Source organism: Ammodytes marinus (assembly GCF_949987685.1).
Source record: "Ammodytes marinus genome assembly, chromosome: 2".
Classification (NCBI taxonomy): Eukaryota; Metazoa; Chordata; class Actinopteri; order Uranoscopiformes; family Ammodytidae; genus Ammodytes; species Ammodytes marinus.
In genome coordinates, this window is record NC_137231.1 from 953128 (window position 1) to 967575 (window position 14448).

At 43.6% G+C, this 14448-nt stretch overlaps 1 protein-coding gene across 1 annotated transcript in view; it reads right to left on the reverse strand.

The window, feature by feature from the left end:
• Positions 1 to 14448, reverse strand: part of ptar1 (protein prenyltransferase alpha subunit repeat containing 1) — a gene marked incomplete at its 5' end in the record, with an annotated part of 121212 nt that overhangs the window by 53157 nt on the left and 53607 nt on the right. Inside the window, one exon of the mRNA XM_080046337.1 lies at positions 13020 to 13086. Within this exon, the coding sequence (XP_079902463.1) occupies positions 13020 to 13086 (67 nt within the window). The remainder of the gene's footprint in view (positions 1 to 13019; positions 13087 to 14448) is intronic.

Consider the following 14448-nt stretch of genomic DNA (forward strand, 5'->3'; position numbering starts at 1 on the left):
AATTGTTCCAATAGAAAGCACTAAAGAATATAAACAAGATGTTGTTTCATGTAGCCTAATGCATCGTTAGTGCAGACACATTTTGCAGGGACTATTTAAATCATATTACTGGTGTGATGTTATGCAAAAAATTAATTAAATTGAGCATTTAGGATGTGCTCAAGAGGAGATTTGAAATACAATCAACAAAAATATAAACGCAACACTTTTGTTTTTGCTCCCATTTTTCATGAGATGGACTTAAAGATCTAAAATTCATTCCAGATACACAATTGTACCATTTCTCTCAAACATTGTTCACAAATCTGTCTAAATGTGTGATAGTGAGCACTTCTGCTTTGCTGAGATAATCCATCCCACCTCACAGGTGTGCCACATCAAGATGCTGATCTGACATCATGATTAGTGCACAGGTGTGTCTTAGACTGTCCACAATAAAAGGCCACTCTGAAATGTGCATTTTTTTGCTTTATTGGGGGTCTGGGGACTCAGAACCAGTCAGTATCTGGTGTGACCACCATTTGCCTCATGCAGTGCAACACATCTTCTTCGCATAGAGTTTATCAGATTGTCAATTGTGGCCTGTGGAATGTTGGTCCACTCCTCTTCAATGGCTGTGCAAAGTTGCTGGAGACGGCTTATGGTGGAGAAATAAACATTCAATGCACGAGCAACAGATCTGGTTGACATTCCTGCTGTCAGCATGCCAATTGCACGCTCCCTCAATGCTTGTGGCATCTGTGGCATTTTGCTGTGAGACAAAACTGCACATTTCAGGGTGGCCTTTTATTGTGGACAGTCTAAGGCACACCTGTGCACTAATCATGATGTCAGATCAGCATCTTGATGTGGCACACCTGTGAGGTGGGATGGATTATCTCAGCAAAGCAGAAGTGCTCACTATCACACATTTAGACAGATTTGTGAACAATGTTTGAGAGAAATGGTAATATTTTGTATCTGGAATGAATTTTAGATCTTTAAGTCCATCTCATGAAAAATGGGAGCAAAAACAAAAGTGTTGCGTTTATATTTTTGTTGAGTGTATATTGAGATATATATCGTGTATCGGGATATAGTAAAAAAAAATATTGAGATATTGATTTTAGCCCATATCGCCCAGCCCTAATACAAATCCAAATGATCAATATAATAGAAGTTAGGGTCTTTTGCCTCTGTCATCATCATCATCATCTTCAACCGCTTTTCCGAAATCGGGTCGCGGGGGCAGCAGCTTGAGCAGGGAACCCCAAACTTCCCTTTCCCGGGCCACATCAACCAGCTCTGACTGGGGAATCCCGAGGCGTTCCCAGGCCAGTGTGGAGATATAATCTCTCCACCTAGTCCTGGGTCTTCCCCGAGGCCTCCTTCCAGCTGGACGCTCCTGGAACACCTCCCTAGGGAGGCGCCCTGGGGGCATCCTTACCAGATGCCCAAACCACCTCAACTGGCTCCTTTCAACGCAAAGGAGTAGCGGCTCTGCCCCGAGTTCCTCACGAATGACTGAGCTTCTCACCCTATCTCTAAGGGAGACGCCAGCCACCCTCCTGAGAAAGCCCATTTCGGCCGCTTGTACGCGCGATCTCGTTCTTTCGGTCATTACCCAGCCTTCATGACCATAGGTGAGGGTAGGAACAAAGATCGACCGGTAGATCGAAAGCTTTGCCTTACGACTCAGCTCTCTTTTCGTCACAACAGTGCGGTAAAGCGTATGCAAAACCGCCCCTGCTGCTCCGATTCTCCGGCCAATCTCACGTTCCATTGTTCCCTCACTAGCAAACAAGACCCCGAGGTACTTGAACTCCTTCACTTGTGGTAAGGACTCATTCCCTACCTGTAGTAGACAATTCATCGGTTTCCTGCTGAGCACCATGGCCTCAGATTTAGAGGTGCTGATCCTCATCCCAACCGCTTCGCACTCGGCTGCGAACCGATCCAATGAGAGCTGAAGGTCACAGGCCGATGATGCCATCAGAACCACATCATCCGCAAACAGCAGAGATGAGATCCTCAGCCCACCAAACTGCAACCCCTCCCCACCACGACTACGCCTTGATATCCTGTCCATGAATATCACAAACAGGATTGGTGATAAAGTGCAGCCCTAGCGGAGGCCAACCCCCACCGGAAACGGGTCCGACTTACTACCGACAGAGATTGGATGGCCCTGAGAAGGGACCCCCTCACTACATACTCCCGCAGCACCCCCCACAGTATCTCCCGGGGAACCCGGTCATAAGCCTTCTCCAGATCTACACATGTAGACTGGATGAGCAAACTCCCAAGCTCCCTCTAGGATCCTTGCGAGAGTGAAGAGCTGGTCCGTTGTTCCACGGCCAGGACGGAATCCGCATTGTTCCTCTTCAATCTGAGGTTTGACTATCGGCCGAACCCTCCTTTCCAGCACCTTGGAGTAGACTTTGCCGGGGAGGCTGAGAAGTGTGATACCCCGGTAGTTGGCACACACTCTCTGGTCCCCCTTTTTGAAAATAGGAACCACCACCCCGGTCTGCCACTCCTTCGGCACTATACCCGACTTCCACGCAATGTTGAAGAGGCGTGTCATCCAAGACAGCCCCTCCACACCCATTGCTTTCAGCATTTCTGAATTTTTTAACTGAATCATTTAACTCGACGTCATTGAAAATGAGGGTCACCCCTCAATTGGTCTCTCGAGGATAAATAAAAGTTAAATGAAAAAATTTCTGGACGGATCTCATCAACCCCCGGGGCTTTGCCACTGTGGAGTTCAGGGTTCAACATAACTTTTTTTTCCTACTGGCCCGCCGGGCCAGTGGATCCGAGTTTTACTGGCCCCTTGTATATTTTCACTGGCCCTGCACACACTTTTTTTTTCTTCATAATTTAGTGTCAATAATGATAATACCTGTATTAGAAAAATAAAGAAAAATAACCAGATCTAAAGGGAATATCTATACTGTAACAGTATAGATATTCCCTTTAGATTAGGTTATTTTTCTTTTAATTAATTATATGAAATGTTGATATTGCTCATACGCATTATATAAAACCAGGCAAACATATTGAATTTGAAGCCTACAACTGAAAGTATTTTGAAAGAGTGGGCCAGTATTTTAAAGTCCAGTAGTTTGATGGTTGTTTTTATTCTTGAATTTGGGCAGTTTAATGAATAGTTCACCTGCAGAAGTCATGTTCAAACATAAAAAAAAGAGATGAAGGTCTGATCATTCTTTGTGGTGTGGTAGGCTGTTTTTATTACTTTCTCTATATGCATTAGGGATGTGAATGTGTCGACCGAATGACCGGTTTTCCACTTGCGCTCAAGTTGACTTTAAAAATAGAATAGAAATCCGAAAATCAGTGGGTTATGCCGTTTTTTTTTAATGGGAGATTTCACCGTGTATGCGAGTTCACGTCTGGTCGTGAGCGCGCTGCAGGAGTGTCACTTCTCCATGAAGTGTCAGCTTCACATAAGAGTCCGGTGTGGGACCATTTTTTCAAACTATTGATAAAAAACAATGCAGTGCAAAATATGCAGCATTTAGTTAAACGCTCGTCTAAGACTATGACGTTAAATCACCTTAGAAACACACAATGCCTTCGTCCGATCACAGCAGCGTTTCACCGTGTGATCTCGCCAGCGAGTGAGCCGCCGCGCAGATGAACTGTGGTTTGTGGCTAAAATAATAACCGGGGATATTCTCCCCGTTAGCGATTTCAATGGGAAAGACTTCCGCGATCTGATTGAATGTCGAGCCTGAAAACACAGTGCCAAACTGCGCGACTATAGGAACTGTACAGTGAGCGGAGTCCCTCCGTTCGTTTCTGTCTAAAACCGACACAATCACCGGAGACGCATTCACAGCGTTTAAATAACGCCTCTCATTTGTATTACCATTGGGGCTTGGATGCAAATACTGTAACATTACGGCGGCAGCTAAAGGAAAAGTGCAGTTTTCACTTCATTTTCTGCACCTCAACCTCTGCTGTGGGAAGAAAAAAAGGGGGCAAAGTAAGTCGATTGATTTGTCGACTCGCAGGCGGACGGTAGGCAGCTCTGCCAACGGAGCGAGAGTGCACCCGCTTGTTGCTCCGCCTGTCAAAACGCCCACGCATCGTTTGTCCACTGGCCTTTCATTAAAAAATATATTTTATATTTCATATTAGGTTTATTATATCGAGTCTTAAATAAACACTGCTTTCATTCAGGCATGCAAACTCATGAGCCATGAAAAAGGTGAGAAGCCCGAAAACAAACAACGGTAGGTGGGTCTGGGGGCATCCCCCCAGAAGATTTTTTTTGTGATTTGAACATTTAAGAGAAGCAATTTGGTGTATTCTGGTGAAGAGAATTAAGGACAAAAAAAACGTTGTCAGATGAATAGTAAAATGAGCAAAACAAGTTAGTCAGCCAACCTTCTTGACGTTTCCAATACAAAGTGTGTAGGTAGCCTATTTACCAAGAAAAACGGTTAAAAACAGCTTAGAAAAACGGTTAAAAATGCTGGCAAAACCAGCTTTAAATAAGACAGAAAATAACATGGAGCCTCAAATCAATCACACCAAATTCCCTTACAATAAAATAACTATTTATATTGTGGCAAACAGGATTTGCCTTATCTTTGTTACACAACCATCAATATAACACATAAGAATACACTCTGTCACCATAGTTAATCTCGTGTTCACGCACTCTCACACACACACACACACACACACACACACACACACACACACACACACACACACACACACACACACACACACACACACACACACACACACACACACACACACACACACACACACACACACACACACACACACACACACACACACACACACACACACACACACACACACACACACACACACACACACACACACACACACACACACACACCTCAGTCGTGCGCAGGAACATAATGGTGCAAAATGAGACGATAGTGGAGGAAGCAGGTGAGTGTGTTGTTTCGGCGCTGATCTGCTAAAATCACTACATGCACGGCCAGAACACCACGCACCATTCAAAAACCGTGAAAACAGCAATAGACAAAAGCACATTATTAACTTGAGGTGACACGTTAATCTGCAGTGACAATCCGCCAACCGCGGCTGTTAATCAGCGCGAGCATAAAGCAATGCAAATGGCTGTAAAACAACGGTTGGCAAACTCCGTGAATTTATTTAAAAAGTGATTCACATAAACCGAGTAGGCACTAGGGTTGCCACATTGGATTTAGGAACCCTGGACCTTGTAGGGTGGTCCGGGGGAATGCTCCCCCGGAAGAAAAAAATGCAACCTTTTAAAGTAAAATTCATCAATCTGGTGCACTTTGAGAAGAAAATTGCATGCAACCAGGCCCAGGGGCCCAAGGGCTCAGGGAGGCCCTAAGCCAGAAATACTGATATTAACTTTACATGTCGCATTGTCAAAGAGCTCAGTCACTCATGTCAATAACAGGGTCCAAAAAGGTATCGCCTAAAATAAGGAAATAAATCATCATGGGCCCCTCAACTAGTAGGTGAATATTAGAAAAGCAAGTGCAAAATTAAAGCATTATTAGCTCTGTTTTAGGGGCTTCATGAGGGGCCTTAAAGGCCCCCTCACACCTACAGTAATAAGCTTTCTATGTGTAAATTATATACTGTTCATAAAAAGTAGCTATCCACCCTTTATCTGTTGAATAGGGATAGGGAGGAGTGGGGGAGGGGGAGGGGGGGCTTTAAGAGTCTGGGCCCATGGGCCCATTATCTCATAATCCGTATATGAACCAAATGGTTTCCACAATCTTTTTTTCTATTTTCGCCGGGAGCATGCACAAGCATTATTTATTAAAAAAATAAAAAAAAGTGGGGGGCCCCACACTGGGTCTTGAAACGGGCCCCGAGATCGTTTAGACCGCCCCTGCCCGCTTGTCGTGCCGCCTGACAACGGAACGCTGCGCTTTCTCTCTGCCCGGCCCCGCTCGCCTCTCCATTGAGAATGCATTAGTTGGCGCAACAAACGCCTCGGCCTGTGTGAAACGGCCTTAACTACTGAACAAAGGAAATCAAATGAGGTTTTGGCATTTCCCCCCAAAAAACGGGACAAATTGTGTCCCGGGAGAGATTTATTTTTTCCCGGGACAGCTGGTGAAAAAAGAGAACAATTCTGGGAAAAACGGGACGGGTGGCAACACTAGTAGGCACATTAACACGGTAAAATACTAGTACTGCGGCTACTTGAACGCTCCGATGACTTTGAGAGAAAAAAAAATTTAACTTTCCTGCAGACGCTCTGACTGACTGATGTCACCGCCCCTCAATGACAAACACTGTTTCTGATTGGCCAAATGACCGTCAAAGCTCATATGATAGGAGTTAACATCCGTCAATCATAGTTAGTCACTATGGTCACTTCATGCTCCCCACACACACACACACACACACACACACACACACACACACACACACACACACACACACACACACACACACACACACACACACACACACACACACACACACACACACACACACACACACACACACACACACACACACACACACACACACACACACACACACACACACACACACACACACACACACACACACACACACACACACACCTTTCGGATCACTTGACTAGTGATCTAGTCAAGTGATCTACTACTCAGCTCTATGTCCCGGTCAAAATTAACGATGCCACTCAAATCGCTAATTTAGAGGCCTGCCTATCCGCTGTTAAAAGCTGGATGTCGCAAAACTTTCTGCTCTTAAATTCAGAAAAAAATTAATTGTTATTAATTGGTCCCGCACACGTTAGAAATCAGCTCAAGGAATTGACAATTAATTCCGAAAATTGCGTTATCTCTCAAAGCTTAACAGCAAGAAATCTTGGTGTTAAGTTAGACTCCAACCTCTCCTTCGATCAACACATCATAGACATTACCAAAACTGCATTTTTTCACTTAAGGAACATATCAAAAATACGATCCAGTCTGTCCATGGCTGATGCGGAAATACTAATACACGCCTTCGTATCTTCTCGGCTTGACTATTGTAACGTACTACTGTCTGGGTTGCCCAGGGCAAGTACTTGAAGCTTACAAAAGGTACAAAATGCTGCGGCGAGGCTTTTGACCAGAACTAGAAAATATGACCACATCACCCCCGTTCTTGCGTCCCGCCACTGGCTCCCGGTCCATGTCAGATCTGACTTTAAGGTGCTGCTATTGACCTATAAGGCATTATAAAGGGGCGCCCGTCGGGCCCGCATGAGTCGGGCCCGGCGGCCGGTGGTACTCCGTGCTGACCGTGTTACGCGTGCGTAAGCTTTGACGATGTCGCTCTAGCGGGGGATTGGGGCTGGGTAGCCACTAGGGTTTGGGTGGGCTGGGACGTGTCTGCCTGACCATGAGATGCCCGGTGCGGGGGTTGGGTCTGGCATGTTCCCATTCCACTACCTCCCCATTGGCACTCTCCCTCCTCTCTCCCCCCTTTCCCCTCGGGGAAGGGGCGCTTGTCGGGCCCGCATGAGTCGGGCGCGGCTGCTGGTGGACCTTGGGCACTCCGTGCCGTCCGTGTTACACGTGCGTAAGCTTCGACGGTGTCGCTCTAGCGGGGGTTTGGGGTTGGGTAGCCACTGGGGCAGGGCTGTACGCTTATTTTTTAAAGTGGTAGCACTGGTGCTAGCAAGCAAAAAAAATCAGTAGCACAAAAATAAATTTGGTAGCACACAAAGTATGATCGAAAACTTGCATAACCTTAACCCTTGCATTTCGCTCTAATTACCTTTGAGCATGTCATCTTGGTCTCATTTGAGATTCTCAATTAATATTATTTCCTAGTGTGTGCAGTAATAATTGTAGAAAAATTAATAGGGGTGCACTGATTGCAATTTAGACAAAATAATCTAACCTGCCAATTGCAATTTGGCAGGCTGTCGCACTAGTTAGGGTTGCCACCTTGGATTTAGGAAAAAAAGGGACACTTGAATGTTTGGGGCGGAGGGCTCGGCCATTATTAGGCTACCAGTTCAGACTGACCAGTGTAATGACCTATAATAACCATACACACCTACAGTGCTTTTTACAGTATAGGCTAAATAGGGAGACTGAGGTGGGTGGGGACCCTGGACCTTGTAGGGGGGCCCCGGAAGAAAAAAATGCAACCTTTTAAAGTAAAATTCATCAATCTGGTGCACTTTGAGAATAATATTGCATGCAACCATGCCCAGGGGCCCAAGGGCTCGGGGGGGGGGGGGCCTAAGCCAGAAATACTGATAGTAACTTTAAATGTTGCATTGTCAAAGAGCTCAGTCACTCATGTCAATAACAGGGTCCAACAAGGAATAGCCTAAATATAAGGAAATAAATCATCATGGCCCCAACTAGGTGACAAATAGAAAAGCAAGTGCAAAACAAAAGCATTATTAGCTCTGTCTAAGGGGCTTCATGAGGGACAGCTAAGCCCCCCACACACAAACAGGAATAAGCTTGCTATGTGTAAATTCTATACTGTTCATGAAAAGTAGCTTTCCACCCTGTATATGTTGCAATGGGCCCCTCCATCATATAACATGAGTCTGCAGACCAATCTACTGTACTGTTTTCACAGTTGCAGAGTAAAGAGTGCCTGTTTAAGAAAAATAATGTTCCTTCTGCAGCTCAAGATTTGATTAAAATGTTCCTCTGCTCTGATGCATTTAACTTTAAAACGGTACAAAGAGTCTGGGCCCATTATCTCATAATCCGTCTATGAACCAACTGGTTTCCACAATCTTTTTTATTTTCGCGGGCAGCATGCACAAGCATTATTTATTAAAAAAAAAAAAAAAAAAAAAAAAAAAGTGTGGGGCCCCACACAGGGTCTTGAAACGGGCCCCGAGATCGTAAAGACCGCCCCTGCCCGCCCGCCTCTCCGATGCAATAGCGGGCGCAACAAACTCCTCGGCCCGTGTGAGACGGCCTTAACTACTGAACGAAGGAAGGAAATCAAATGAGGTTTTGGCATTTTCCCCAAAAAACGGGTCACAGCTGGTGAAAAAAAGAGAACAATTCTGGGAAAAACGGGACGGGTGGCAACACTAGCACGAGTGCGATAGGAGTTGTATTCATCATCGCACGTGATCAATTTCAGTAGCAAATGCGATCAAAACTGTCGCACTGTACAGCCCTGCACTGGGGTTTGGGTGGGCTGGGACGTGTCGTCCCTCTTCACGCGGAGGGGTACCCAGCTACCTCAGGCTCCGTGAGAGTCCCCATCTTTGGCCACTGCTCATTCGACCACGACCTCAGATCAGACGAGAAAACCCGCTAAACTAAAGCATATTACTAAGTGGAGGAAAAGAAACAGCGGAGGAAAAGAAACTAACCAGGATTCCCTCAGTAGCGGCGAGCAAAGAAGGAAGAGCCCAGCACCGAATCCCCGTCCGACAGGCGGACATGGGAATTATGGTGTACGGAAGACTGCTTTCCCGGTGCCACTCGGGGGCCTTACCAAGCACTCCCCATGCTACACGACTGACTCCGAGTTCTGTGCAGAATCAGCCATCCTAGGAACGGACCCTCCCTGCCTGCTGTTGCCTCACACCAGCAATGATTCATCGTCCATCAGGATAGTACTATTTCTACTCGCATGCTTGTTCAATCTTTAAATTCATTATGCTTCGCTCATTGGTTGTCTGTCTGTCCTCTTCCAGTTTTCCAGTTTTTTCTCTACTTATGACATCTATTGCAGCATGTCCGTCCTGGGAGAGGGATCCCTTACTTTGTCAACTCTCCCTGAGATTTCTTCAAACATTTTTTAATCCCGGTAAAGGGTTTTTTACTGGGAGTTTTTTCTCAGCCGAGCTAAGGGTGTAAGGGCAGGGTGTCATATTGTATCATATTGTATGGAATGTAAAGACCACTGAGGCAAATGTCAATTTGTGATATTGGGCTATACAAATAAAACTGATTTGATTTGATTTGATTTGATTTAGTTGAGTCCACCTGCCACTTTGGCTGGTGAAAGATGTGTGGTCAGGATCTATGCTCGTGCGGCGATTCTAGCATTTAATAAACTTCACCAACGGTAAAAAACGGGAGGACACGGCACTTTTTTACATTAAACGCAGTTAAGTTACTGCGTGTGCAAACATACCATTTCCTATGCGCCTTCACATTAAAAGCATGTTAATAGCCAAACGTGAGTTCACTTTTACTTTGAAGCAGATAACAGGAAGTTAGCGCTCACAGCGTTCTGCTTGAAACGCAACTAGTCCTTCAGCTGAAAAAATTCACAACAACACACCCTTATTAATTTTTCTACAATTATTACTGCACAATAGGATATAATATTGATTAAGAATCTCAGATGAGACCAAGATGACATGCTCAAAGGTAATTGTGTGAATGTGTATGATTGCTGTATGTTTGAGGTGGTGGTCGGAGGGGCCGTTGGCGCTGAATGGCAGCCACGCTTCCGTCAGTCTGCCCCAGGGCAGCTGTGGCTACTCTCGTAGTTTACCCCCACCGGTATGACTGAGTGTGAACGAATTGAACCAGGAAATGTAAAGCGTCTTTGAGTGCCTAGGCAATAAAGCGCTATATAAAACCTATCAATTATTATTATTATTATTATTACTGCACAATAGGATATAATATTGATTGAGAATCTCAGATGAGACCAAGATGACATGCTCAAAGGTAATTAGAGCGAAATGCAAGGGTTAAGGTTATGCAAGTTTTCGATACTTTTCGTACTTTGTGTGCTACAAAAGTTTTTTTTTTGCTTGCTAGCACCAGTGCTACCACCTAAAAAAATAAGGGTACAGCCCTGTCTTTGTATATTCGCCATCCTCCGTTTCTTCCTTTTCCTCTTTAAAATGCTCGGCCCAATAATTGCTTTAATTTTAATTATTATTAGACTTCACAGCAGGTGAATCTTAGCCTGGTGCTACCAGACCATCGTACTTCATTTCATTTGTACAGAAGGTCTGGAAGTGCTGTAATTGGCAAACGTTCACTCACTTGGAGGCGGGTGTCTGTTAAAGTTTAAAACTATTGGATCTGCTCAGTGCCACTCTGGATTAGCAAACCAATCGCATAACGTTTGGTCGTCACGTGTGTCATGAGCCGGCTTATGACGGTGCGTTCCAGTTGTACTGGAATATGTAGTGAAATTTCCGACTTCACTACATATTGTAGTCTATGGATCTACCGGCAACCTGGCAACGGTAACTTGCTAGAGCCTAACGTTTAGTTATTTGGATGAGAAAGGTTTTAGGCGTCCATACTTTCGCGAGCAGATGCACTGGAACACAGACAGGTCCCACTAATACACCCCGTCCCCAGACTGACTACTGAAGGGAAAATGAAATTTTGCCGGAAGTAGGTAGGTGGGCGGAGCCAGGCTAGGTGAATCTCATATTACACTCAACAAAAATATAAACGCAACACTTTTGTTTTTGCTCCCATTTTTCATGAGATGGACTTAAGGATCTAAAATTCATTCCAGATACACAATATTACCATTTCCCTCAAACATTGTTCACAAATCTGTCTAAATGTGTGATAGTGAGCACTTCTGCTTTGCTGAGATAATCCATCCCACCTCACAGGTGTGCCACATCAAGATGCTGATCTGACATCATGATTAGTGCACAGGTGTGCCTTAGACTGTCCACAATAAAAGGCCACCCTGAAATGTGCAGTTTTGTCTCACAGCAAAATGCCACAAGCATTGAGGGAGCGTGCAATTGGCATGCTGACAGCAGGAATGTCAACCAGATCTGTTGCTCGTGCATTGAATGTTCATTTCTCCACCATAAGCCGTCTCCAGCAACTTTGCACAGCCATTGAAGAGGAGTGGACCAACATTCCACAGGCCACAATTGACAATCTGATAAACTCTATGCGAAGAAGATGTGTTGCACTGCATGAGGCAAATGGTGGTCACACCAGATACTGACTGGTTCTGAGTCCCCACACCCCCAATAAAGCAAAAAAATGCACATTTCAGAGTGGCCTTTTATTGTGGACAGTCTAAGACACACCTGTGCACTAATCATGATGTCAGATCAGCATCTTGATGTGGCACACCTGTGAGGTGGGATGGATTATCTCAGCAAAGCAGAAGTGCTCACTATCACACATTTAGACAGATTTGTGAACAATGTTTGAGAGAAATGGTACAATTGTGTATCTGGAATGAATTTTAGATCTTTAAGTCCATCTCATGAAAAATGGGAGCAAAAACAAAAGTGTTGCGTTTATATTTTTGTTGAGTGTAGAATATCATGGAAAAGTAAATGTTTTCCTTGAATTAATTCAAACGGTGAAACTTTCATTTATTTTAGATTTATTACACACAAAGTGAAATATTTTAGGCCTTTTTGTTTAATTGTGTTCATTATGGCTTACAGCCCATGAAAATCCAAAATCCAGCATTTCAAAATATTAGATAAAACCAATAAAAAAAAATATATATATATAATAGAGAAATGTCGACATTCTGAAAATAGTGTTCATTCATCCATTCAACTTGGTCAGGGATCTTATTTAGCATGAATTATTGCATTAATGCTGCATTGCATGGAGGCGATCAGTCTATGGCACTGCTGAAGTGTTATGGAAGCCCAGGTTGATTTGATAGCGGGCTAAAGCAAGTCTGTATTGTTGGTCTGGCGTGTCTCATCTTCCTTTTGACAATACCTCATAGATTCTCTATTGAGTTCATGTCAGGCCAGTTGTTTTGGGACATTTTCATTTATACACACCATAAATGTAACATATTCCACATGTTTAACATGTTTGTTGTTGGTGGTCGTAATACGCAGTCACCTTGGGCATCTTCTACTTTGTGAGCATGACTGTCCCAGAATGGGTTATTAGAATTTTTAAAACCATTGACACAACTGTTTCAACCCTGGGACAAATGCATCACATAATGTTATTCCTTAATCGCAGCCTTTAGCTTTGCCTTGCGATTTACTAATCACATTGTTTCAAATCACAACTTAGATGTATAATCAATTAATCATCAAGCCATACTGGGTATATCTGTACCTGACATTCCATGCCGTGGTGAAGTCCGGGTTAAGCAGCAACAGAGTGCAGGTGATATCCACTAAAGCTGAGGGACACACAATTGTAAACTGTTAGCTTCTTTGGAGATTATCCTGTCCTGTAATGGCTTTGTGAAAATAAAAAAATGTAAATTAACATGAACAGTTCAAAATCGAATCAGCAGCTCCCTGGCCAATGTTCTAATCTGGCATAATAGTCTCCGGACCAATTGCTTTATTTTTTTATTTTTTTTATTTTTTTTAAACTTTCTTTTATTGGTTTTATGTAGAGTATGGTCAAAGAGAGAGAAAGTTAGAGAGAAATATATAAAGTGGGGAAATTAAAGAGGAACAGTGCCTGTTGGGGGGCAATTCACATTACATATAAACAATATTTTACATTTCTTCATTTTTGGACATGTAAAGCAACCATTTATCCCAGCCTTTAGAAAATGAGTCTTCCTTAGTTTTTAATAGAATAGAATAGCCTTTATTGTCATTGTATGTTGTACAACGAAATTTGAGTGCCACTCCTCTGGTGCAATCAGCATGCAATATAAATATAACATTTTTAGAACAGAAGATAAGGAAATGTTGTTAAGCTATATACAAAAAAGAGACTATATTTATATATCTATCCTATTTAAATTGTAACTATATAACTATTTAAAAAAAAATATATATATATATATACATATCTATAACTATAAAACTATAACTATATAACTATTGAAAAAGAAACTATATATATATCTATAACTGCATAAATAACAGAATCTGCAGCAAACCTATGTAAGCAAAAACAAATAACAAAAATGGCAGGTCAACCAGGGAGAAAATGTTGACCTGTAAGCAGTGTAAAACAGTAAATCTATTTAACAATAGCAGCAGTTATTGCACTTGTTCCGTATATAATGTACGTGTTGACATGAGCAGCAGTTATTGCACTTTTCCAGTGGTATTGCACTTAAATGATTGTGAAATATTCACAGTATACAGCAGTTTGTATGATCAATATGATTGTAAAATATTTACAGTATGCGGCAGTTTGTATGATCAATATGATCAGTATGTGTCCCAGTGTGCAGGTAGTCCTATTTTTGTTTCATGTTATTTGTCTCTGTGATGGCTCTGGGGAAGAAGCTGTCCCTGAGCCTGCTTGTCCTGGCTCTATGTGACCTGTACCGCCTGCCGGAGGGTAACAGGTCAAACAGGTGGTTTGCGGGGTGGGAGGAGTCTTTGATGATGTTTCCAGCTCTGCTGCGGTAGCGAGAGCTGGCAATAGTCTCCAGGCTAGGCAGAGAGCAGCCGGTGATCTTCTGGGCTGTGTTGATGACCCTCTGCAGCGCTCTCCTGTCTGCTGCAGAGCACCCTGCAAACCACGCTGTGATGCAGTAGGTCAGGATGCTCTCTATGGTGGCGTTGTAGAA